This window comes from Otolemur garnettii, unplaced genomic scaffold (genome assembly GCF_000181295.1).
Source record: "Otolemur garnettii isolate 467f Iridium unplaced genomic scaffold, OtoGar3 scaffold00044, whole genome shotgun sequence".
NCBI classification, from domain to species: Eukaryota; Metazoa; Chordata; class Mammalia; order Primates; family Galagidae; genus Otolemur; species Otolemur garnettii.
Window position 1 is genome coordinate 1,673,026 of NW_003852439.1, and position 25,130 is coordinate 1,698,155.

Below are 25,130 nucleotides of genomic sequence, written 5' to 3' on the forward strand. Positions count from 1 at the left end.
TCTGCTTGGTGATGGATTTGGTACCTATTGTTTGTATCCTTGGGGTCACAGCTCACCTCAGCAGGGTTAATGTGCGTTCTTTAACCTTTTCTCTTGGCTCAGCTCCAAACCATCAGCTTACTTGCTGAACTTTTGTACTTTAACTCTCCTTCTAGACAGGAGCCTCTGTGGAAAGCTGGCTCTAGTCAGCCATCTTGCCTCCCACTCCCCTGTTTCTGGCTTTATGTGACTTATCAAATGGCCCATATTAGGCCTAATCCTTCATGTAAGGAAGTTAGTTAGCATAGTTTCTGCATATTGTAAGCACTTGATAAATGACAAAATTATTATTGTGTTATTTTTTCTATTATTATAATTATTTCTACTGCTCTGTGAAGAACTACTGCTGACCTTTCCTTATAGTTTCTGGTTTGCCTTTACAAGCCAAAGCATTCTCTCCCACCCTGAGACACAGGGGGAGGTAGCATTGAAGTTACTTCAGACATCTCTTTTAACATTTAATGAACACTTACAATGAGCCAGAGTGAGTTTGCTATCAACACACCTGCTCTAACAAGGTGTGTAAAAAATTTATGAAGAAGGTATATGGTGGCTTTCCCCATGAAACAGATCTGAGAAACTCACCTCAGAGAGATTAACTCCTTTACCCCAAGTCACATAGTAAGAGGCAAGGCCAAAAGTTCAGAGCAAGCTCTGATGCCCTTGCTTCCTTTAAGGTAATGCAAGGGCTAGATGGCTTCACACAGACCTTTTAAAACCCAGCAGAATGGGCTCTCATCCTCCGAGTCTGTCATTTAAGCTCTGTGTGGCTGAATCACCATGACCTACTGCCTTTAAATGAAAGGCTAGGTGCAGCCTTTCTGTACTTATGTAACACTAGAAGTTATGAGAATGCCCATTTGGCTCTAGTAAAAGGGGAAAGCAGCTTCATTTTCTCGGAAGCAGGGCTGTAGGATTGGCCTCCTGGGGCTGCGGCCACTGTGCCCCCTCCTGTTCAGATTCAGGCCAGGGACTCTGCCAGGGCTGCTGCTGGCAGGGGGTTAGCACTTAGTCCGTGAATTGGGGCTGAGTCTCTGGGAGCCTTTAAGGCCATTCCTTCTATGGAGCTGGAAACTTTGAGCTCTGAGCTTCAACAGAAGGATAAATAAGTAAGGCAAAAAGTTGTGGTAACATGCTTTCCCTCTTGTAGATAGATGCTGGTCTCTACTTTCCTCTCCCAAGGTCCAGGTGCCTGGGCTGACCTCAAAGATCAAAGACCTGCCCACAAGAAAGTTCAGAATCTCAGGTCCCTTTTCCAGGGGACAGTTGTACTTATCATACTTCCTGAGCCCATCTGTTAATTTCTTGTTCTGTTCTCTTCCATTGGACTAAAGGCGTCTTATATAGATAGTCATAAATAATATTATTATATTATATTATTATATTACATTAGACCATATTATTATTGCTATGTTATACTATAATGGTCATAAGTCAAAGCACCTTGTCTTCAAATACCACTTTCTTTGAATATTTATTGAGTGACCTTGAGCAACTACCTTAACCCTCTACTGGAGTGGAACACTATGTTAAGAGAATGGAATATTTTTTTAAAAACCAAAAAAATGGAATAAAATATGAACACACTAAAAGTGTTAGTATTTGGGTAGAAGTGGATTAGGCTAACTTTTTTCCAATTTATTTAATAACAATCAGGTATTATGGTTGAAATGTAAAAATAGCCTAATAACTTGGTTAAAAGAAAGAGGGCACGCAGTTTGCAAAGCAGCACGCAGCCCAGGTGTGCTGACGACCAGGGTCTTTCTCAGTGTGAGGCTGAGCAGTGGCCCTTCTCTTCCAGATGCACCTTGGTCTGAAAATTGCAGGGCACTGTTTCCAGTGTTGGAGCAGCTGGGCAGAATGTACCAAAACCACTCCACAATCACCATCGCCAAGATCGACATCACAGCAAACGACATTCAACTAATGTACCTGGAACGGTACCCATTCTTCCGGCTTTTCCCCACCGACTCTCAACAAGTGAGGGGCTCCCAGGACTCACATACCTGAAAACATTGTTTTGTTAGCATCAGGGATTTAATTTATTTCTACCTCCAGCTGTACTTTCTACCAAGCCAGCTTCATTCTCAGCTTCAGCACCTGTCATCCTCTCATATTCAAAACCAGAGTATTTTTTGGTAGCGCCCGCTAAAGCTCTAAGATTCACTATCATCTCAGGTGCTGTTTGGTCATCCTGGACCCAGTCACTGTGGCCAAGTGGATGTGGGTGTTTTGATGGTCAGGCCTGGGTTACATGGTTCCCTCTAGAATTGGGACTGAGCTCTAACCAGACTGTATAGAATTATACAGTAGGTTGTGAATCTCCATGTGACCACTGGGGGTGGGTAATACCAGATGAAGGCAGATACATGCTAGAAACAATGTCTTTTACACTTTGGGATTATAGTCACCAAGTCACCAACACTCTCCATGACACTTTGACATGTGGGGAAGGGTGTCAATCAAAGAAGTGTAATCCTAGGCTGAATATGGGGGAGAAATAATCACAGTGTGGGTCTGTCTCTAAGTGCGATTGGAATTGAGGGAAGGATGATTCTGGAAGTTAAGCATGACCAGAAGTCTCCATCCAGACACAGGACACTAGAGAACAGTGGCATTTAAACTATGTTAGTGGAGAGGGCTGTGCTACAGGTGGGCCCAAGGAATGACCACAGCACTGGGAAGGAGAGGCCATTCTCCTGGTATAGAAGATGGACATGGGAGAGTCATGGAAACTGAGGCTGGATTGAGAAGAGGAGCTAAGTGTCACCTCAAAAGGAGTTACCTCAAAAGTTTAGAGAACCAGTGGGTGGTAAGCAGCTTCAAGAAGAAAGGGAACTAGTGATGACTAAGCACTGACCATGTGCCAGATGCTTTATAAAATAATAACTATACTTCCTCTTGTAATAATTATAATAATAGCAAAGGCATATAGTGCATGCTACGAGCCAGGCACTCTTTTTCATGACTTACATAATTAATTCATTGAATTCCTATGACAACACTATGAGGTCAGTACTAGTATTACCATCTCCGTATTACAGCTGAAGAAACTCAGTTATAAAACTTAAGCAACTAGACCACTTCACTAAGTAATACAGCCAGGGTTTAATCCCTGGCTATGTGGTTTCCTAGTCCACACTCTGGTCCACTACATCACAACCCTATAAGGGAAGAATTATTATTATCTTTATCTTAGAGCCATGGTAATGGAGGCTCAGGAAGGTTTAGGCACCTGCTCAATGTACCCAGGTTGTTAGGAATGTGCCCCTTGGTTTACCTGCATAGGAATCCATGAGCGTCTTGCTGGCAGAGGCACCCACCTGACCCTGTTCTGTTTTCTTCCTAGTCTGTATTGTATAAGGGAGAATATACTCTGAAGGGCTTCTCTGACTTCCTGGAAAACCAGATCAAGACCAGGGTTGAGGACGAGGTAAGGGCTAACACCACCCTGATTATTCTGTCCCATATGGAACTACCAGAAACTCAACCAACTATGAGAGAGTGTGCCAAGGGTTCCATGATCTCATGTTCTCTAGAGATAGTTGAGGATTGCTGGACAATCCTCCTGTTTAGGAGACTTTACTAATTACCTTTGTTTCAGGGGCACTTACTATGAGCCCCCAGAAATAGCAGATTTTAGAAACATCTGAAAGGCTCTGAGTTAACACATAGCTCCTAAGGCTGCTTTCCTTGGTCCACTCTCCTGGCATGGTAGCCAGCTGTCCTGATGGGATTCTGCCCTTTAACATTATTCTCCTGGTGGATTGGACCACACCCCTCCTTTTCCCCTACCCAGGCCTCAGCAAAACTATCTTCTGCAAGGCTCTATCTATATTAGCTGGGACTCTCACTTGCAAATGTCAGAGACACTACTCTTTGGCTTAAACAACAGTGGGAATTTATCCCATAGATAAATTTATCAGGCATGAGTGAGGCTCAACCTCACTTTGTCCTCCCATGTCTGTTTTCCTCCATGTGGACTTTAGTCTCAGTTGCTTCCCCAGAGAGCATCAAAGATTACCCCAGAGCTCCAGCTTAGAAAGAAAGCACCTACTTCTTAGAAGTCCCAGAAAATGTCCTGGGCAGGAATGATTGTAGCTATGCCTCAGTCATCTGCCCAGTCCTGGAGCTCCAGGGGTGGGGCAGCCACACTTGCAAACTTAGAATAGGGGAGAAGAGTGGTTTCCCCAAAAGTCCTCTTACCAGAAGGGCAAAACCGCATTGAGCACTTTGCCACCCCAGCCAAATGGACCTTTAGCATCTATGAGGATCCAGTAAGCCAAAGACTGATTCTCTCTGGGCACTTCCAGAAAAAGACACTTTGACAAGTACAGTCACCATTATCACATATTTCTTGTCTCTTTATTTCTTTATCCCTTTCTCCCTTTCTTCCCTCGTTTCCACCTTTTTCATAATAGCTGTTGTTTGTTGAGCAAAATGAAGTGATAGAAGAGGAGGTGCTAGCTGAGGAAGAAGAGATACCTATGGTGGAGGAAGAGTTACCCAAACAGCAGTTGCCCAAGCTGGAGAATGTGACCAAGCCTGAAGAAGCTGCTGGGAAGAAGGAGATGGCTGAGGAAGTGGTGGTGGTGGCTAAGCCAAAGGGACCTCCAGGACAGGAGAAGAAATCAAAAGTCAAGGAAGAACTTTAATTTCTCCAATACCAGGAGAAAGACGCTGATTTTTCAGGTCCTGGCATCATTTTCTGAGTGGATCTATTCCAATAAAAGTATATATCATGATTGCATGGCAGGTGGGGGATGGATAATAAAACCCCTGAATGTCTCTGGTCCTGTTGCACTCATCATCTCTCTTTCCTGGTTGGTGGTTGGCACCTTAGAAGCAATGTTTGGCCTGGAATTCAGACAGCACTGCAAGGGAACCCACAATACCAACATTTCACGAGTGTTCATAGCATGCTGGGGAGGCATCTAGTTCTCACAGCATCACTGGAGGTTACTGTATTTTGCTGTGTATAATGCACTCCCATGAATAATGTGCACCCACGTTTCTAAGCTTTCACACGCACACAAAATCATCTTAATTTGTTTATATTTAGGTACTTGTTTTTTGTATTATAAACGAATTTTGGCATTTTAACGTAGCTACCTTTTTAATACATAAGCATAAATAAAGAATTAAAAATATTTACATAGATATGAAATTAGTACAACCCATGTATAATGAGCATCCTTATTTTTCCCTCAAAAATTTAGGCAAAAAAAAAAAAGTGCATTATACACAGCAAAATACGGTAGGTTTTGTCAACCCCCATTTTATAGATGAGAAAACCGAGGCGTAAGTAACCATCAGGATCACACAGTGAAGAAGTAGCTGAGATAAAAATCCTAGGCAATCTCCCTCCAGGGACTGTGGACTTAACCTATATCACCTCCGACCAGGTTGAGGTCCCCAGAGTTTGGCTAAACCTTTCAAATGAGGTGTATTGATTTACTTACACTGCATTTTGTCACCTAAGAAAGTGATCCATCTTACAGGGTACAAGTGAATCTTTCTAAGAGTAGAATGTGAACATTTTAAAACAATAACTGAGAAAATGACATGAAGGCTGTGTTGACCAGTTTGACGGAAGTATTTCGGATTGCATGTGAAAACCCCACACTGTACCCCAGAAGTGCATTAATGTACATAGTTACCATTCAATAAAAAAAATAAATAAAAATAAAAAAAAGAAAGTGATCCAACACCAGACCTATCCCCAGACTTTCACATCTCAGTAAGTGACTTGCTCACTCAAGCAGTAATGCTGAAACCATCCTCAATTACCTGCTTTCCTTTTACTACCATGAAAGTGATTTATCAGTCCACATGACCCACTTCCCTCCACATGACTCTGTTTCTCAGGTGCAGAAATCTAATTAATCTCTTTGCTGCCACTTTAATCCTCCCCTTAAGACCCTCCCCCCCAAAACAACCCTTCCATATCCCATACAGCCGCTGGGGCCAGTTTTTAAAAAGCCATAGTCATGAGCACTTGAAAGATCACCTTGTTTAACCCTGTAATGACATCTTTATTGCTTTGAGAATAAAATCCATTCTGCTTGTTATGACTTCAAGGTCTTCATGGCCCCACAAATCTCTAATCCTTCTCCCCCTTACCCCCTCACTTTCTAGGCTCCAGCCATACTTCCAATTTATTCTTTGAATGAGCCAAATTTCCTCTCTCTGCTTATGTTTCCTCTGCCTACGTCCACTCCATTCCCCTCTGCCCAGTCTTCACACAGTGCTGTCGTTTTCATTATTCATATCTTATCTCAAATGTCACCACCTCAATGCGGCCTTCCTGGAGGCCAACATTTGACAGTGTCTTATTATTTTGTTGTGTAGTGGTATATTGCCTGCTTCCCCCACTAGCATGTAAGTCGTATGAGAATGCACATATCTATTCCTGGCTGTATTCCTATTGCCAACAACCCTGCTTGGCACACAGTAGATGCTCAATAAATGCCCATGGAAATCAAATGAACAATTCCATATCAGGTGACGGACACTGGATTCCATAGTCATCCTCAAAGGTGGAACTGCCATAAATTTTCCACAGGTCCAAATTGGATTTTGTATTGGTTTCCTGCTGTTGCTCTGACAAATTAAAATATCACAAATTTATTTTTTATCTGGAGGCTAAAAATCAAAAAATCAGTTTCACTGGGCTAAAGTCAAGAAGTTGTTAGCATCGGTCCCTTGTAGACAATTCCTTTGTCTTGCTTTTTCCAGCTTCTGGACATTGCCTGCTCTACCTGGCCCATGGTTCTGCCCCAGAAACACTGTGACCTTTTGTTTCATCCTCACTTCTCCTATGTCCTCTGACTCTGATTCCTCCTGCATTTCTCTTGTAAGCACCATTGGAATTGTATCTAGCCCCCACGATAATATCTCCATCTCAAGATCCTAAATCCTGCCTGCATAGTCCCTTTGCCCTGTAAGGCAACAATCACAGGCTCTAGGACTAGGATGTGAATGTAATATTTGGGAGTCGTTATTCAGCCTACCACAGACCCACACCACTGATTTGTGTCATTTTGGTCAGGTGATAATTCAACCTTCTCTTGAGAAAAGGGTTGTGCTATTTTAGGGACTAAGGTCTCCAAAACCTGGTCCTCTCCATTTCCCACCTGTCGTGTAAGGCAAAGGCTGTTAGTGCCTTCTCAGACCTTCAGAACCAGTTCCCACCATGCCAACCCTTTCCGCAGTCTGGCCTGTCTACATTCAGAGGAGTAGGGAACAGCCTGGGGCCCTGGTACTCACTGGAACAAGTGGCCTGGACATGGGCAGATGTTAGTATTCAGAGCACGGCACAAGGTTCACCTGCCTTAGCTTTAAGACCATGTGGCTGCCAGTGGAAGGAGGGGCTCATGGGGGCCACTGAGAGTAAGTCACATGGAACCAAGACCCTCACAGGCTAGGAGCCAGAGAATGAGTGTGCCACCTGCAGGTCCCCCAGGTGTAACTAGAGCCTGAGATAGTGGGGGCTCAGCTAGATAGGTGACACAGGTGATATTCCTCGGTTGGGAGGGTCTTCCCTTTTAGCTAATTTTCTGCCTCTTTCCAACACATGCCAACATCTCATTCTAACCCTTTGTGTTCTGTCTGATAAATTGTTCAAAATTTGCTGCCCCTTAGCTTCACTCTCTTGAAAAAGACCTAAAACCACTTGTCCCCCTGAGGCCCTGTCCTGGCCAAGCATAGGATATTCTTTACCCCCACGGAACACAGTATATCCAAGAGAGATTTAGGTCTTAGTCTGTATTTAGCACTAGCTAGCTGTGTAATCTTCGGTAAGTCACTCAACCTCTGTGAACTTCAGTCTTCTTCCCTGTAACAAGGGACGCTGTGCTTCATTGTTTGAGACAATGGAGGCAAAAGAACTGCGCACAGTGTCTGACACAAGATAAGCTCTCGGTAAGTGACAGCTGTCAAGATCATTAAAAGCAAGTCTCTCCTACCTATGTCTAGAAGTTAAGAGAGAAGAGTGTTTCAAGAAAGAACAGCTGAGAGATTAAGGTTCATTCAAAAACAGGTATTTATTGAACACTACCCTGATTGAATTTGGCAACACGGATGTCTTTGGTGATCTTGATGACCAGCAAAGCAGGAACTATTGCCACTGAAAACATAGCTTGTTATGTCACAGATCCCAAGAGAAGGGGGCATATCATGTGCCAGGAGAGGAAGTCCCCAGAGGAGCATGAGGGTTGGTCAGGAAGCAAAGAGAACAAGGGAAAACATAGGCAAGAACCATTATTGTGGTTTCTGTAGGGAGGAACAAAGAGGCCGGGTAATTGGGATTGGCTAGCTAGAACAATTTCTGAGGGTCCTGGGGGCATAGGAGTTGTCTCTAGTTGCCTGGTACCTGGTCCCTTAGGGTGATTAGAGCAGGGAATAGTAGCCCTGAGTGTAAGAACCTCATAAAGGAGGCCAGGAGGATGGCGGGGATGGGCTCTGGATTAGATAATTTGCAAATGTAAGGTACATTCACAGATCAGCTGTTTGCTATCTGTAGTAATGAGCTAGCCCTGGGAGGGACAGTCCCTTCAGGGTTACAAGACCTCAAGATGTGAATCATCAAAGACAGAAATTAGAAATCATGGTTATTACACTTGATAATGGATTCCAGCTCAAATGCCCTATTTTTCTGCCCAGAAAACTCCAGATGCTGCCTGGGGGCACCATCTTTAAAGACACCCAGACTAGGGTTTATGAAAAAGACACAGGATATAAACAACTCAAAAACACAGCATATAAGCAGCTCAAAAAAAAAAAAAAGAATAAATGTAAATAGGTGAAGAGACAATAATTTCTCTTTGCATCAGAGAATTAATAGAAGCAAACAGTGAGATATTTTTCACTATCTTTTTGGCAAAGATGAAAGAAAGTTAGCAGTATTCAGGACTGGTGAGTAGTGTTGGTAAAATTATAAAATAATTACAAAAAAATCTCTCTGGGGGGTACTGTTTGAGAATTCTTTGACCCAGAAATTCTGCTTCTGTGAAATTATCCTGAGGAGATGACCAGTGCTGACAGGTCCCCTACCACTGAATGGGACAGAATGAGAAAAGTCCGGAAAAGTCAATGCAAGATCATGGTTATATCCCCCGCTCAGCCCAGGTTCACACACATTTGATTTTTCTCAACATGATAGCTTCCACTCTTACATTGATTTTTGGATTGCCACCTATGTGGAACTGGGTCAGGAGACAGAGGTTTTAACTCGGACTCTGTCCTTTTTCTACCTCTGCAACTGTACACAAACAAAGCAGCATCTGTAAGACTTCCACAGATATAATCATTACTGCGTGACTTTCCTTGCATCATCTCCTTTAAACTTATTACAACTCTGGAAGACAGGTCTTCTCATTTTCTAGCTGAGGGAAATGACCTCAGGAAGGTTAAGAAATGAGCCTACTGGCAAACAATAAATGGCAGATCCAGGATTCAGGTCTGGTGATGTCTGACTTCTAGCAGTTTTCAGCCCTTCCCTTGCTCATGTCTGCACCCCAAGGGAGGTGGCTGATCCCATGATGAAGGGGTGTTTCAGAAAGGTCGCCTCCTCAGGACAGGTGCACTTCCCAGCAGGGACAATGAAAATCCTTTGTGTCCTCCTGCACTCTGGTTGCAGATCCTGGCTTCTGCCTGGCTCCTTGGGTTCACCCTGCCCTTGTCAGTGACCAAGAGAAAGCCCGGCACCTTGGCATTGCTTTCCCAGTTAATGTCTAACTAAGGAATCTCTTGCTGCCATAAGGTACAAAACAGAGTCCTTGTATTTCCAGGCACAGGTGTGACCTTTAATGTCAAGTACTTGGGATCCCTAAACCATTAGGAAAAAAACCAACTTCACAGGTTGGAAAAGGCAAATACTATGCTAAAAAGGAAAATATTCCACCTCCCCAAAAACAATCTCAAGAAACAGAACCAGACAATAATTGGAGGAGAGATTGTTAGCCTGGGGCAAATGTATATGTGTGTATATATATATATATATATATACACACACACACACACACAAACATAGAAGGCAAACGCCTGTGAACAGAATAATTCTCCCTGCCTGGCTTCAGGTAAGCCTGTCTGTAGCTGCCTCCTCCTAGCCCAGCTTCTTCCTCATTTTCTGTTGCTTTCCATTCTGTTACGGGGTGGGCGAGGAAATTAAGAGTTTGGATACTGGAGTCAGATCTGGATTTGAGTCACTGCTCTGCTGAATGTTGGCTTCACGATCTTTGGCAAGTCAGTCTTCCTCTTTTTGAGCCTATGTTTTCCTGGTAACAATGACCACCACTCTTCCATCCATTCCTTGAATGTGAGTTATGCTCCTATCACGTACCAGGCACTGGAGATACAGCAATGAACAAGGGCATCGACTACGGGCTGGGTCCTGCTTTACACATATCATTTGCTTAATCCCAGTGACCATATGAGGTCAGTTATTATTCATCAGAGTATTTTTTTTTAATTTCAATTTTTTGCTTTAAAAGGAGTGAGTTGTGTACAGGGGAGTTAAATGCTTTATAGACAAGAAAAAAAACTGCGCTAGAACCAGCTTATTCATCATCATCTTCATCTTCCTCATCTTCCTCTTCCTCTTCATCCTCTTCATCTTCCTCATCTTCCTCCTCTTCCTTCTTTTTCTTGCTTTTTTCAGCCTTGACGACTCCCTTTTTCGCTGCATCAGGCTTTCCTTTAGCTCAGTATGCAGCAATATCCTTTTTGTATTTTTCCTTCAGCTTTGCAGCCTTCTTTTCATCAGGCTGCTTGTCACCCCCAGCAGTGTTATTCCACATCTCTCCCAGCTTCTTTGCAACATCCCCAATGGACAGGCCGGGATGTTCTCCTTTGATTTGGGGGCGAAACTCAGAACAGAACAAGAAAAAGGCCAAAGGAGGCCTCTTGGGTGTATTGGGATCCTTGAACTTCCTTTTTGATTCCTCTTTAGGAGGGATATAGGTTTTCATTTCTCTTTCATAACAGACCTTGTCCACCTTTGCCATATCTTCAAATTTTCCTTTCTCTTTAGCAGACATGGTCTTCCGCCTCTCTGAGCACTTTGTAGATAACTCTGAGAAGTTGACTGAAGCATCTGGGTGCTTCTTCTTGTGCTCCTCCCGACAAGTTTGCACAAAGAATGCATATGATGACATTTTGCCTCTCCGCTTCTTAGGAGCTCCTTTGCCCATGTTTAGTTATTTTTCCTCAGTGAGGCACGGAGTCACCCAGTGCCCGTCCGGCTCTCACTTCCCCCGGCGCTGTCTCTGTGGAGCTCAATGTACTGCAATGGCTGTGAGCGGGAGCCAGACCTGTGAGAGCAGAGTATTTTTCAAACTATTAAGTCACAAATAAAATCATGAAGTCATATTCCTTTTGTGGGTTATACCCAGAATTTCCTTTTAATTAAACATAATATTTCAGCAAGCAGTTCACACTTGTAAGGAAAGAATTATTTTATAATATTGTACTGGATCATGACACAAAATGCTTTTTCTTCTGATACTACTGTCACAAGGTCAGGAAAACATCACTCTAGAACACAAGTTCTTTGAGCAGGGGAACATCTTTGAACTGAGCCTGGCACATTGTAGATACTCAATGTGTGTAATCATTGATCCCATTTCATAGATGACAAAACTTAGTCTCAGCAAATTGAAATACCTTGCCCCAAATTACGTGTTGGTGATTCATAAAGCAGGGTCTGGAATTGCAGTTGTAGCCTCCAGCTTCCACACACTTAACCACCATGCTATCTGATTTTGATACAATAAACATTGGATGAAATAACATGTGGCCACTCTAGAAACATTAAAATGCATTTTGAAGGTTTATTGCTTCTCATGTTGCTTATCTCAGGCCACTTCTTTACAATATGTGAGTTGTGTGAAGACACAGATTTTGTCCTGTTCATTGTTTTATTTTTTGAGATCTAGCTCCCTCTTTGGCACCTAGTAGTTTTTAAAATAAATGTTTGTTGGATGAATAATAAGATCTGGGCACACTGACGGTTTCCAGGCAGAGAATCAGGAGTTGGTTGTTAAAATTCAAAGGTACTTCCAATAAGGTGGGGAGTCTAGAACACTACCCTACTGTGCTCCTTCCTGCTCCAAATGAGAGACTCAGTTCTCCAAACCTGCAAGGTGCTGAGACTTGGGAAGCCAAGGCTGGGCTGTAGGTGAAGGTAAGGCTGGGGCTATAGGGGGGAAACTCCCACCAAACCAGGGCTGCAGCATCACACAATTTTTATAGTCCATATAAATAGACCCTTCTAGAGCTACACAGAATACAACCCCAGCACCCCTCCCAACTGGGAGGAGGGGAGTCAGATCATGCCTTTGTCCCATTTATCTCTGTTCACAGGACTTCAGGCATAAGAGACAGAGAAGAAAACTCAAGAAACCAACCTGTCCTTGCCTTAGGGCAGATTCTCCTAGGATCAGAGTAGCCGTGAAGAGCAGAAAGAATGGGATGGTCATTCTCTCTGGCCTGGATGCTGATGGTGATGGTGACCTCTGGGTTCAGCATAGCTGCAGCCACTGACACATCAGAAGCAAGTAAGCATGTGTGTGTGTGTGTGTGCAAGGAGCAATGCTGCCCTTTGAAGAAGCAGTCTCAGTCCCTCTCCTATCACACCTAGGATAGTCATGGCCGTTATTCTAAGTCTATTTCTTAGCCTTGGATGTGCGTAGGAATCACTTGAAATTTTTTGCAAAAAAGCAGAGTCTGGTCCACTAGGTCTGAGGTAGGGCCTGAGACTCTGAATTTCTAACAAACTCCCAGGCAACATTGATGCTGTGGTCTTCGGATCACACTTTAAGAGGCAAGGGGCCAGGCAGGGAGGCGCTTTATTGGAAGGGCAGAAACACAATCACACACATGAGATTTGAAACTCCCAGGTGGTTCTATACACCTTCCCTTTCAACCTAAAAAAGGTCATTCCCTTGGGAGCATTGCTTTCACCCCACCTTCAGCCTTGCCCTGGAGTACTTTGGGGGATATCAGATACTATTATGCTTTCATGGTTAAGAGCACACACTCTGGGGTTCTTCCATCTGAGTTTTCATCCTGGCTCTATTGCTTACCAAGGGAGCAACTGGCTTAATCACTCTGAACCTGTTTCCCCATCTTCAATATATGAATTTAAAAAAAAAACTGATCTTACAAGTTCATTGCTAATCGCTTAACAACACAATGAATGAGGAGTGCATCTCCTCTTGCCTGGCATGTAACAAATGCTTAAAAAGCAAAAGCTGATTTTTTAAAACATTATTTTTGTCAGGAAGGAACAAAGTACGACTTCCCCAACAGGTGCAGCTGGGAAATCTTCAGAGAGTGGGACACACTGAACTGGGTCTTGAGGAAGTTTCTCTAGGCCAGGAAGGGGAATTAAGGAAGGCGTAAAATGTGCAAAGGCGGGAAGGAGTGGCAAGGTCACCACAAATCCCACCAAAGTATCAGGAACTCCGTGTAGTATTCTTCTGGATGTGGGAAAACGGATATTTTAAAAGCCAGAAGGCAGTGCTTAACATAAAGAATGAAGAGTGGAAGTTTAGGCATCCTCCGGGAAGTCTGTTTGCTTACTTATTTTGATGGGAATCAGCTAGAAAATACATCTTAAAAGACACGGGTTTCCTCAGGGCCTGGGTGGAATCTCTCTGGTCCAACTGCCCACACTCTGAGGCTCGGCTCTTCTGTCCGCAGAACAATGCGCTGAATGTCACAGCAATGCCACCTGCGTGGAGGATGGGGTTGTCACGACGTGCTTCTGCCAGGAGGGTTTCACCGGTGACGGCCTCGAGTGCGAGGACCTGGATGAGTGCGCCACTCCAGGGGCGCACAAGTGCTCAGCCAACAGTAGCTGCGTGAACACGGCGGGTTCCTACACTTGCGACTGCCTGCAGGGCTTCCGCCTGGCACCCGGGCTGGGCTGCACTGACGTGGATGAGTGCGCGGAGCCCGAGCGGAATCACTGCCATGTCCTGGCGACCTGTGTCAACTTGGAGGGCAGCTATTCGTGCGTGTGCCCCGCGGGCTACCGGGGGGATGGATGGCACTGTGAGTGCTCCCGGGGCTCCTGTGGGCCAGACATGGACTGCGTGCCCGAGGGTGACACGCTGGTGTGCGCTGATCCGTGCCAGACGCACCGCACCCTTAACGAGTATTGGCGCAGCACCGATTACGGGGCGGGCTACGCCTGTGACTCGGCCCTCAGCGGCTGGTACCGCTTCGTGGGCCAGGGCGGCGTGCGCCTGGCGGAGACCTGCGTGCCGGTCCTGCGCTGCAACACAGCCGCGCCCATGTGGCTCAACGGCACGCACCCGTCCAGCCACGAGGGCATCGTGAGCCGCACGGCCTGTGCGCACTGGAGCGGCCACTGCTGCCTGTGGGACGCACCAGTCCAGGTGAAGGCTTGTGACGGCTACTATGTCTACAACCTGACAGCGCCCCCCGAGTGTCATCTGGCATATTGCACAGGTGAGGGGGCGCCTCCCTGCAGCCTGGTCTCAGGCTCAGACAGGCAGCACCGAAGACTGGGGTATCCTTGATTGTCTATCTTTCCCTGTAACCCCCGCAGACCCCAGCTCCGTGGAGGGCACGTGTGAGGAGTGCAGTATAGAAGAGGACTGCAAAGCCGATAACGGCAGATGGCACTGCCAGTGCAAACAGGACTTCAACATCACCGGTGAGGCCACTGGGGATGAGGCCAATTGTTGAGCAACCTGTCAGCACCTGGGGGAAGGAAACGGCTCTGTGGGTATGATCCAATATTAGCAAAAAGGGACGGTCCACTAATACCCTTTAAAACCAACAAGAGGTTCTCTGGGGCTCTCTCAGTAAGCTGGCTCCAAAGCTTTGGGGATCTCTTTATGCCCAGCTTTCTTTCTGAGTCCTCCACACCGCAGTGGGCACACAGATTGCTGCCACCTGGTAACCAAAAGCTATGTGGGCCATATTCTTGCAGCACCAGAACACAGGCCTGACTGATCACGATTTTAGTCATGTCAAATTTTGTAAAAATGTAAATCTTATAAAATTTTACAAATTTGCTCTATCAACTATTACCTATGCTGTGATTGTTATTAACTTGCTTTTCCTCAAATTGACTGAAGCCATTCTTCTTTGGCATAAATTTAAGATGGTGATGGTCACTACTGTGTCTGTGGCAAGTAACACCTAGTTTAGAAGGTTAACTGTAGAAGCAAATACAATTAAAAGAAAATATTAAATTCCAGCAGGTGTGTGATACATCGATAAGCCATTTTTAACAATAAGTACTAAAAAGAAAAAATAATTTCAATTTTTAACAAAAAGTAAAAAATATCTAGCTGGATGTTGTTGCCTGCCTCAAACTCTCAGCTTGAGGGCTGCTCTCTGTTTAAGAGGGAGATGAGCAAGGCATTAAAGACATTAACAGATATTGGCAGTAAGTTTCAAGTCTCCTTGATGGAGGAAGGATGGACAGAAATTGCAGTTAACTTTTCTTTTTTTAAACTGAGATTCAATGTTATTTAATGCTGGGACAGTGGGAGATGCCAAGCCTCCTACATTTTGTATACAGGTGCCCTTGGGGGAACATGAGGCTGGATGGTTAACTGCTGGGTACACACAGTGATGCTAGGGATCTGGTCTTGTGTCACCATCACCCTGGGAGGGGACTGTGTTCAGCTCAAGGCTACTGTGAGCACTCTCCTGTGGTGGCCACCCTAGCCAGCTTGTTTTGACCCCTGGGGACATGATGGGCCTCTGAGCTGCAGACCTCCAATCCTGTTCTCCCTGGCCTTTTCAGATATCTCCCTCTTGGAGCGCAGGCTGGAGTGTGAGGCCAATGATATAAAGGTGTCCCTGAGCAAGTGCCAGCTGAAGAGTCTAGGCTTCGAGAAGGTCTTCCTGTACCTGCGTGACAACCAGTGTGCAGGCTTCAACGAGAGAGGCAACCGGGACTGGGTGTCTGTGGTGACACCAGCCCGGGCTGGCCCCTGTGGGACAGTGATGACGGTATGTCCTGGCCAGCGGGGGACAGAGTCAAAGCACTGCTTGGTTGAAGCCCCAGCTCTGTCACTTGCTAGATGTATGAGCTTGGGTGAGTTATTTAGCCTGGCTATACCTCAGTTTCCCCAACTGTGAAGTGAAGAAATAATAGTACCTACTTCATAAGGATGTTGAAAAGATTGAGTGTGTTAATTGGTTAAAAATGGTTGGAACAACAGCACAGAATAAGCTCTCGATAAATGTTAGCCTCAGAGAAAAGAGGGTGATTAATAAATGATAGTTCCCCATTTCACAGATGGGAAAGTAGGGCCGTGGTTGTCCCAGCTAGTAGGTACCACATAGGAGCTTTGGGTTCAGAAGCATGTCTGTCTCCAGTAATCCTGGGACACAGGGTGTGTATCACTGACTTTCTGAGAACCAGGTCCTCCCCTAGAGAGACCTCCTCCCGCGGAACCCAGAGGGAAATGTCGAGTGAGTGCCACATTGTTTCTCCCACCTCTCTCATCCCCAAAAAAGAGAATGGAAAGAAAACAAAAGAAAGGAAGAAATACATTGATTAATTGCCATTTGTCTAGGATGGCATTTGAATTCCATTAGTGATCACTTGGATGTGTTTTTTAGGAAATGTAGAGTCATGGAAAGAGCCCAGGCTTGTCAAATCCCACGTACTGTGGGCAATCACTCAGTAACTCAGTTACTATGAACCTCCATCTCCTTATCCAGGAAGCAGGGAGGTGGCAGCCTGCCTCTTAGGGTCATTGAAGAAGCCAGTGCAATGAAGGAGGAGCATTCGGGTCAGGGCCCGGCACATGCCCCATATACATGTAACTTTTTATCACAGAGACTAGGAGGGCAGCTCACAGGTAGCCAGAGGCAAATGGCTGTGGCTTTGAAGTACTCCTCAGATCCTCACGCCCCTTTCTTCTATCCCCCACCCTGCCAACACAGAGGAATGAGACCCACGCCACCTACAGCAACACCCTTTACCTGGCAGATGAGATGATCATCCGTGACCGCAACATCCAAATCAACTTTGCCTGCTCCTACCCTCTGGACATGAAAGTCAGCTTGATGACCTCCCTGCAGCCCATGGTCAGGTGCGGCCAGACAGGGTCCCCAGGGCTCCGGGTCAGGTCCACTCCTCAACCTGTTAACCATGGGACCTTCAGTTTCCCTGTCAACTGCCACCCATGGGGAACTAGGAGTGGAGTCTGTGAGCCAGGGTTGCCCACAGGAAGAGCCCAACTAGGAACCCTGGAGTCCAGATTCCAATCCATACACCAGGCAGCTGGTAGCTCCTCCCTGGGTGTTAATATTCTCATCTGGGAAATGGATTTAGCAATACTTTACTGCCTTACTTAGAGTACAGCAGTGCTCTGCAGAAGTGAATCAAATATTAGGGACTTCAGCTTCTCAGAGGGGCAGGGTGGTTGGACCAGGAAAAAGGAGGGGTCTGAGTCCAACCTTGCTGTGGGGACTATGAGCAAGTTATATTCCATTTTTGGACCTCACTTTCCTTCCTTCTCTATAGATTGAAGGGATTTGATTAAAGAGGGCTTTGCACATTGCACTCTTTGGAAGTGTGTTGGTGGGGGAGTGAGGGTCCTTGGCAGAATGCCTGCAGGATGAACCAGAGAAGTTCCACCCATATTAGTGGGTGTCACATGAGGTTTTATTATTTTTATAAAAAGGATACTGTTGCTAAATAAAATTGAAAATCTTTAAATAGGATGAATCATGGGCCAATAATGCTGATGCTGGAAAAGCTAATAGTTGTAATAAGAACAAGCATTTATTGAGTACTTATGCTACGGCAGGCATTGCCTCAAATGCTCTATATGGAACAGGCTGATGAAATCTTACGGAAGTCCTAGGAGATGGTAGATATTATTGTTATTATTTCTATTGTACTGATGTATAAATTGAGGCTCAGAAGTTTGAGTAACTTGCCCAAAGTTACAAAGTCTCTTAAGTGCTGGATTTAGGGTTCAAACATCAGGCTCAGAGCCACCACCCCACTATGACCTTCTCTTTGAAGCTTGAATCACAGGCAAAAACCTCTGGGGCAGCCAAACTCAGGGGAGAGCACCAGGCACTGGTGAGAGTGCATGGCTGACTTAGAGAAAGGAGGTTGCAGGCCTTCGGCTGGAGTATCACCTGGCGAAGCAGTTCCCTGGAGCACTCGTAGGCCTGGGAGGTTCTAGGGAGCAACATGCGTTTGTTCAAATCCCTCTCTCTCTGTTTTGAGTTGGAAATCTCACCCCAGTCCAAACTGATAACCTGGTTCTCACCTATAAAATGGGCTTCCACATTGCTGAGTGTTTCTTATTTATCTTATTTCACATGGCATGAGTCTTACAATGTCCTTTGAGGAATGTCCAGTGAAGTCTACATCAGTGTGCAGACTTCTCAATATGGTTAAAAAATAAACCATTTATAAAACTCCATCTTCTGGGGTGGGTGCCAGTACCTCACAATGGAGCCAGGACTCAGCTCTGTGGGACTCATAATAGCTCATCCCTTTAAGCCTGTTCTGGACTGAGACCAAAGAAGGGATCTAGGTGATTCTCTCCAGAATTTGTTCTATTTTGAAGACTCCAGGAGTACATGCAGAAAGAACCACAAGTGAGGGCCTGAACAAGTTACTCAGGATGTAACCTAACTGTCAGCAGAATCATTATCAATCAGGAGCTTGTCATAAACACAGAACCCGAGCCCCACCCGAAACCTACTCGTCAGAACCTGCATTTTGATACCTCTGGGTGCTCTTTGCAGTTTGGAAAGCAACGGCTGGTGGTTTCAGTCCTACTGCCAGATAAAAATGTAAATAACTACTGGGCGGTGCCTGTGGCTCAAAGGAGTAGGGCACTGGCCCTATATGCCAGAGGTGGCAGGTTCAAACCCAGCCCCATCCAAAAAAAAAAAAAATTGTAAATAACTGCAAGGGACTCCCCAGGAATGCAGACCAGAAAGAGTGGCCCATCTGAGGATGTTCTCAGCCTGGTCCTCTTACTGCCTTATGCCTCCTACAGTGCCCTGAACATCAGCATGGGCGGGACGGGCATGTTCACCGTGCGGATGGCGCTGTTCCAGAGCCCCGCCTATACACAGCCCTACCAAGGCTCCTCCGTGACACTGTCCACCGAGGCCTTTCTCTACGTGGGCACCATCCTGGATGGGGGTGACCTGTCAAGGTTTGCACTGCTCATGACCAACTGCTATGCCACACCCAGTAGCAATGCCACAGACCCCCTGAAGTACTTCATCATCCAGGACAGGTAAGCAAGGTTCCTACATGGGGGCCCAATGGGGTAAAATGCAGGGGGGAGTCTCTGGACTTGGATGGGGAAATTGCATCTTTATTTTCATTGCTCTCCGGCTGGAACTTGACATTCCCATCCATTGTGACTATAGGCAACAAACCACAGAGATATCAGCAGGACATGTGAAACCATTTGTGCTCACATTTTTTAGTTACTGTTGTACTAGAATTTTCACTGGATCTTGTTATTTAATGCGTTTGCAAATATATAATGCATACTTGCCTATCAAATATTTTAACATTTGAGAACTATGCTTCAGTTTAATTGGTTTCCTTTGTAATCTTTTAAATATTTTATTTTATACACTTAAAAACATTATTATTACTGTATTAGTATTACTATTATGTTTTGAGACAGAGTCCTACTCTGTTACCCAGGCTAGAGTGCCATGGGGCTAACCTAGCTCACAGCAACTTCAAACTCTTGGGCTCACGTGATCCTCTTGCCTTAGCCTCCCAAGTAGCTGGGACTACAGGCACCCACCATGACACCTGGCTAATTATTCTCTTTCTCTCTTTTTTTTTAGTAGAGATGGGGTCTTGCTTTGCTTAGGCTAGTCTCAAATTCCTGATCTCAAACAATCCTCCTACCTTGGCCTCCCAGAGTGCTAGGATTACAGGCGTGAGCCACTGTGCCCAGCCTAAAACCAGTATTTTTGAAGTGAGAGGCACACGCTTTCCCAGAGGGCGTAGGCAAGGGTGGTCTATGACTTACAGAACAGTGAGAAACCTGATTGAAAGGCACACTCAGGCGAGTAAGCAGCCTGGCCCCCGGCTTGGAGGGGTGAAGCATGAACTCTGTTAGCCAAGGGCCAGTTGAAACCAAGAGAACTCAGGTGTTGTGCTTTTTATCCAAGAGGATTTGATCACTGTGAACCTCACCATGAGAAAGTAGTTCATGTTTTCATTCACAAGTTGGACAGATATTCTGCCAGGCTTTATGAATACCCTAGTGAACAAGAGAGACAAAAGCCTCTCCCCTCAAACACTTTATATTCTAATGAGGGAAGACCCATAACTAAATGAAAATGAAATTTGTCGTACGTTAATGATAAAGAGGCTATAGGAAGGGTTGGGGAGAAGAGAGGCATTTGCTATCTCTTATCTCTTATCTCTTATGATCAGAGATAGCATCCCTGAGAAACTGTAGTCTCTTCTCATTTCAGTTCTCTTAGAATCTGCCCGGTTCCATCCAGCAGAACTTCCCAGTTGACTGGTAATCTATTAACCTCTCTGTTATTTGCAATCTCCCTTTGTAATAAACAGAAAGGCAGAGTTATTTTTGCAGTTAAATATCTAACTAAAATGCAATAGGACTCTTTTGTTAACCACGTACTCATTCATATGGTTCTATCCTACTTATGGCAAATGACATGGTTTGCCTTTTGTGGTCACGATCTAAAGATTCTCCTAAAGAATCAGTGTATTTCAGTAAAAAAATGCAAGTGGATTTAAAGACAAATAGGAAGTAAACATTAATACACATGTTGAGATACACAGGAAACCATTTATGAAGGTGGTATCTTGACAAGGAATAAAAGAACTAAAATTGGGGAAATATTGGTATTCAGATATTGCAGAGATTTGAGTTCCAATCTTGGCTTTGCCATTTCTTAGTACTGGGACACAGGTCAGCTCATTTCTCTGGATATTCATTTTCTCAGATGTGAATAGGGGTAAATTGTACCTATTGTTCTGGGACTTTCAAGCTTAGGGGTAAATTGTACCTATTGCTCTGGGACTTTCAAGCTTGGTTTTCCTGAGTGTAAAAGTATAGCAGGCACATTGTGGAAAACTTGGAAAGTTTTGAGAAAGAAGCAGGAAGCAATGTGGGATGTGTCTGTGTGTTTCCGTATGGGGGTGTGGGGGGAGCTATGTTGAAACTACCAGTCTAGGAGAGATGCCAAAACATCCCAAGACATGAAAAGACAAGGAGACAGATTGGGGAGACAGAGATAATAGCTTGGAGGGGACCCTTGGATGCCTGGCTTGGATTGAGTGTGTGGGGCACCACAGGCCATGCTGTCTGCCTTTCAGGTGATGGGTCCACTTAACTACAAGGCTTTTATCTTGCCAACTGGGGATTGCACTTTTACGGTAGATCTAAATTTTCAGACAGAGCTGAGAGTGAAAGCCACCCCCGGAAGCTCCTTCTCGGTTCTCGTAGTCTGTGGGGTAGAAGCCCACAACTGTGTGCTCCCTTACAAACCGTGTGCTCACTCTAAGCTCCAGAGGCAGGTGGACAGACTTCTGTGGAAGGCAACTCTGTCGATGACCCGGTATCCCTGGTCAGCATGGAACAGGGCCTGGGGATTAGGGCATAAAAACCCATCTCTAGTGACTCTGGCCATGTGGCTGTTAAGCCTGCAAAGAAGGGGTTAAAAACTTTTCTGCAGAGACACAGCCTAGGGGTTGATAAGCTATGATATTGAAGGCCTCCAGGTTGCCTTGAAGCAGAAGCCATAAATCTGCTTTCTGTAACACAATGAGTGCACAGTATAACTTCCAGGTTTCACTCCCCTCTTGGGAGTGAAGTCTCTAGTCTCTAGATGTGCTCCCTTTTGCTGCTGCCTGGAGTTTTCAAACTTTGTGTCTCTTTGAAGATTGAACTAACTTTTAAAAAGATTAGTAGTATGTATACTTTACTTGTTAATTAATAGTGCGTACATAACCAGCTGACTATAAAAGGTGGTCTTGAACAATAAGGCTTTGCTACTTGCCATCAGCAGGTAGTCTGTCTCTTTCACTATAATAATTCCAGATGTGAGACTACACCTGTGGTGACGCTGTCTGTCTCTCGCGAAACCCCAACGCAACAGTAGTCGGCTTTCAGCTTCTCTTCTAAATCAACTTTGAGCAAATACTGTACAACAGAAGAGAGGGTGCCAAGTTTGGCACCCCAAATGCCCTGTATCCTGGCCCAGCCCAGCACACGTGTGGGTCTCTGCATGTATGATTTTGAATTTCTCATTGTAAGTGTGTTGGTGCAATTGTTGATGTGCACAAATGGGTGAATACACTCCAAATGCGTCGGTGGCCCTCAGTACGCAGAGGATTCCATTGTTATAGTTACACCAGATGCATAGATAACACATAGTAGCTAATGGTTCTTGAATACCATTTCCTAGGAAATCAGAAACTGCTGACTTTTGGGTGGGGTGAACTCAGTGGTGATAACATTTTTGCTTGAGCATCAAGTATACATAGCATCGACATTGTGCCACATACTGTTCTAAGCACTTTGAAAAATTCATCAATTTAGTGTGGGCTACAATTATTATCCTCTGTGTACAGATGGGAAAATTTGAGGCACCAAGAGATTAAGTAAGTTGCCCAAAGTCACAGTTAATAGGTTGTGTGGCGATACTTGAACCCAAGAAGTCTGGCTGCAGAGTCTTTGCATAGCCAGCCACATGATATGATGTAATCCTCCCAGCTGTCCACAAACTGAGGACTCAACTATCCAAGTGGTGGAGAACGGGGAGTCCCCGCAGAGCCGATTTTCTGTCCAGATGTTCCGGTTTACTGGAAACTACGACCTGGTCTACCTGCACTGTGAAGTGTATCTCTGTGACACTGTGAGCGAAAAGTGCAAGCCTGTGAGTCACCTCCCCTCCCTCAGCCCATCTCCCACAACCAGAGATATTTGGCCATAAGGTCTGAAAGAAAAGAAATCAACATTTCAGCTGTCGGGGATGGAATGAGCAGTCAGAAGAGGTGGGCATGGCCAGAGAGGAAAGCTCAGCTGCTAGGGAATCCGGGGTCAGTGGATTGGGCAGGCTGGCAAAGGTCTGGCTTATCTGCAAGCTTGTGTTCTGATAACAGGAGCTGCCATTTTTAAGCACTCTGTCCCCTTTGTGTGTGTTAACTTTTTAATGCTTCATAGTAACTCTGTAAGGGAGATATCACTACTCTGGGAGAGGGACTCAGAGAACTTGAGCGCCCTGCCTGAGATCACACTACCTAGCAGGTGGTAGAGCTGGGACATGAGCCCAGATGTAGACTCTTCTAACAACTCCAACCTGCAGCAGGAGGATGATCCTATGAGGTGCTCAGCCCCCTCCACACAGCAGGGTCAAATCCGGCTCCCTCATGGAAGGTTTTTTCCTATCACCCTCTCCCTGCAGACCTGCTCCGGGAACAGATTCCGAAGTGGGGTCATCATAGACCAATCCCGTGTCCTGAACTTGGGTCCCATCACACGGAAAGGTAAAGAGAGCCACTCCCCCCTTGATATTTCCAGCTGGGAATGATCTCTGGAGAGGAGGAGAATGATAGAGCCTGGCACATTGGGAATCTTACTGGGATCTGAAGAACTGAGAGCAAGTGGGTCCTCTAGGGAAAACAGGAATGCAAGCTGCCTCCTTTTACCAGTTTCGGGCATTCATTCATCTACTCATTGCACAAATATGCTGTTGTGTGCCACAGGGGCATGGGATGAGCAGAAACAGACACAGGCCTGCTCACATGGAGATTGGAGATCTGTGGGGGAGACATTATTAAATAATTCCACTTAGAGGTTTATAATAGCAGTTGTCCTAAGTGCAAAAAAGAAAATATATAAGAAGCACCAAGTTCTTACAAGAGGGGAAGAATGTGGCTGAGATTTGGAAACTGAGAGGGCAGTGAATAAGAGGGGTCAGGGAAGAGAGGAGGGGAAGGGATCCCAGCTTGGACAAAGAACCTATGGTCAGAGGGAGCCCAGCCTAGTATTAGAGCTGAGAGAAGGACCAGCAGGCTTGAAGGAGGAGGAGAGCCACATGGGATGAGCTGATGCAGGCCAGGCCAGATCGCATGGGGGCTTGTATTCTCCCGAAAGCCACGAGGAGCCCCTGAAAGGTCCAAAGCAGGCGAGTGAAATGATCAGATTTGGATTTTGAAGAGATCACTGTGGCTGCAAGGAGAAGAGCAGATGGAAGGGGCTTCTCTTAGGCTTCGTGCCCAGCCTCATGCTTTCTCTCTCCATGGATCCCTTTTTCCTTCCAAAGGTGTCCCAGCTGCCATCTCAAGGGCTCCTTCCTGCAGCGTGGGTAAGTTCAGGCATTCTCTGCAAAGGGACTTGTCCCAGAACCCTCCTTGGGTGGGTCTATTCTGTGGACCCCCAGGTGTGCTGGAGGGCCTGGCCTGCTTGACATGAGCTCTGGAGAGGTGACCCTATCTATGGAAATGCCTGGGCCTGGGGTTGTACATATATGCACACATACTTGTGCTATCTTATAATCATGTATGTGTGCATAGAGACACAGGTGTGCCCAGGCAGGTACACAAGAACATAGATGTCCAGGCATGTTTGCGCACACAGATGCATGGACAGCTGCAGTTTCACACGTGCATATTTGCCCGTGCAGACGTGCACACCCTTACTACAGGCTTATACCCAAAGCACATGCTATAGATCTGCATCTTGGGATCTTCCTGATGCTCCATGGCTTACCTCTAACACCTGGTTCAGGATTCATTCAACGGGTGTCTTAATATTTGTTAAATGCTACTGTTGCCAAGAACCATGCCTAGGGCTGGGGTGAACACCACAGACAAACAAGAAACCCTGCTTCTCTGCTTCTTTGCTCTTCTGACCACAGTGACCAAGGACTAAGGATATTTGTGTGGTCCTTAATTGATCCTTGATTTTCATGGCTACTGAATCATCTGAAAATCTAGGTGAAAAGCAAATTCTGGCACCAGATGCCCTTCTTTGCTCCTGGCACCTGGATTGGAGGGAGTTGTTGTACTGATCTGGCATTTGATCTGAGCTAGTTCAGCCCAGGAGTGGTGA

At 45.5% G+C, this 25,130-nt stretch overlaps 2 protein-coding genes and 1 pseudogene across 2 annotated transcripts in view; 2 read left to right on the forward strand and 1 right to left on the reverse strand.

The window, feature by feature from the left end:
• PDILT (protein disulfide isomerase like, testis expressed) overlaps window positions 1–4,694 on the forward strand; it is a 43,535-nt gene extending 38,841 nt beyond the window's left edge. The window contains exons 9-11 of the mRNA XM_012805739.1: window positions 1,841–2,019; window positions 3,389–3,478; window positions 4,461–4,694. Coding sequence (XP_012661193.1) covers window positions 1,841–2,019; window positions 3,389–3,478; window positions 4,461–4,694 — 503 coding nt within the window. The remainder of the gene's footprint in view (window positions 1–1,840; window positions 2,020–3,388; window positions 3,479–4,460) is intronic.
• Window positions 4,695–10,523: 5,829 nt separating this feature from the next.
• Window positions 10,524–11,231, reverse strand: LOC100952934 (annotated as a pseudogene).
• A 1,120-nt stretch (window positions 11,232–12,351) lies between these two features.
• UMOD (uromodulin) lies at window positions 12,352–24,950 on the forward strand. Its single transcript, XM_012805670.1, has 10 exons — window positions 12,352–12,596; window positions 13,744–14,517; window positions 14,618–14,725; window positions 15,830–16,038; window positions 16,981–17,129; window positions 19,065–19,310; window positions 22,791–22,953; window positions 23,482–23,563; window positions 24,343–24,384; window positions 24,937–24,950. The coding sequence occupies exons 1-10, from the start codon at window positions 12,506–12,508 to the stop codon at window positions 24,948–24,950; spliced, it is 1,878 nt and encodes a 625-aa protein (XP_012661124.1). The 5' UTR covers window positions 12,352–12,505.
• Window positions 24,951–25,130: the final 180 nt, after the last annotated feature.

Excerpts from the sequence above, each read along its gene's own strand:
- UMOD (XM_012805670.1), top strand. The coding sequence starts at position 12,506 with ATGGGATGGTCATTCTCTCTGGCCTGGATGCTGATGGTGATGGTGACC. Across the intron at positions 12,597-13,743 it reads CACTGACACATCAGAAGCAA|AACAATGCGCTGAATGTCAC; the intron begins GTAAGCATGTGT and ends TTCTGTCCGCAG. Across the intron at positions 14,518-14,617 it reads TCATCTGGCATATTGCACAG|ACCCCAGCTCCGTGGAGGGC; the intron begins GTGAGGGGGCGC and ends TAACCCCCGCAG.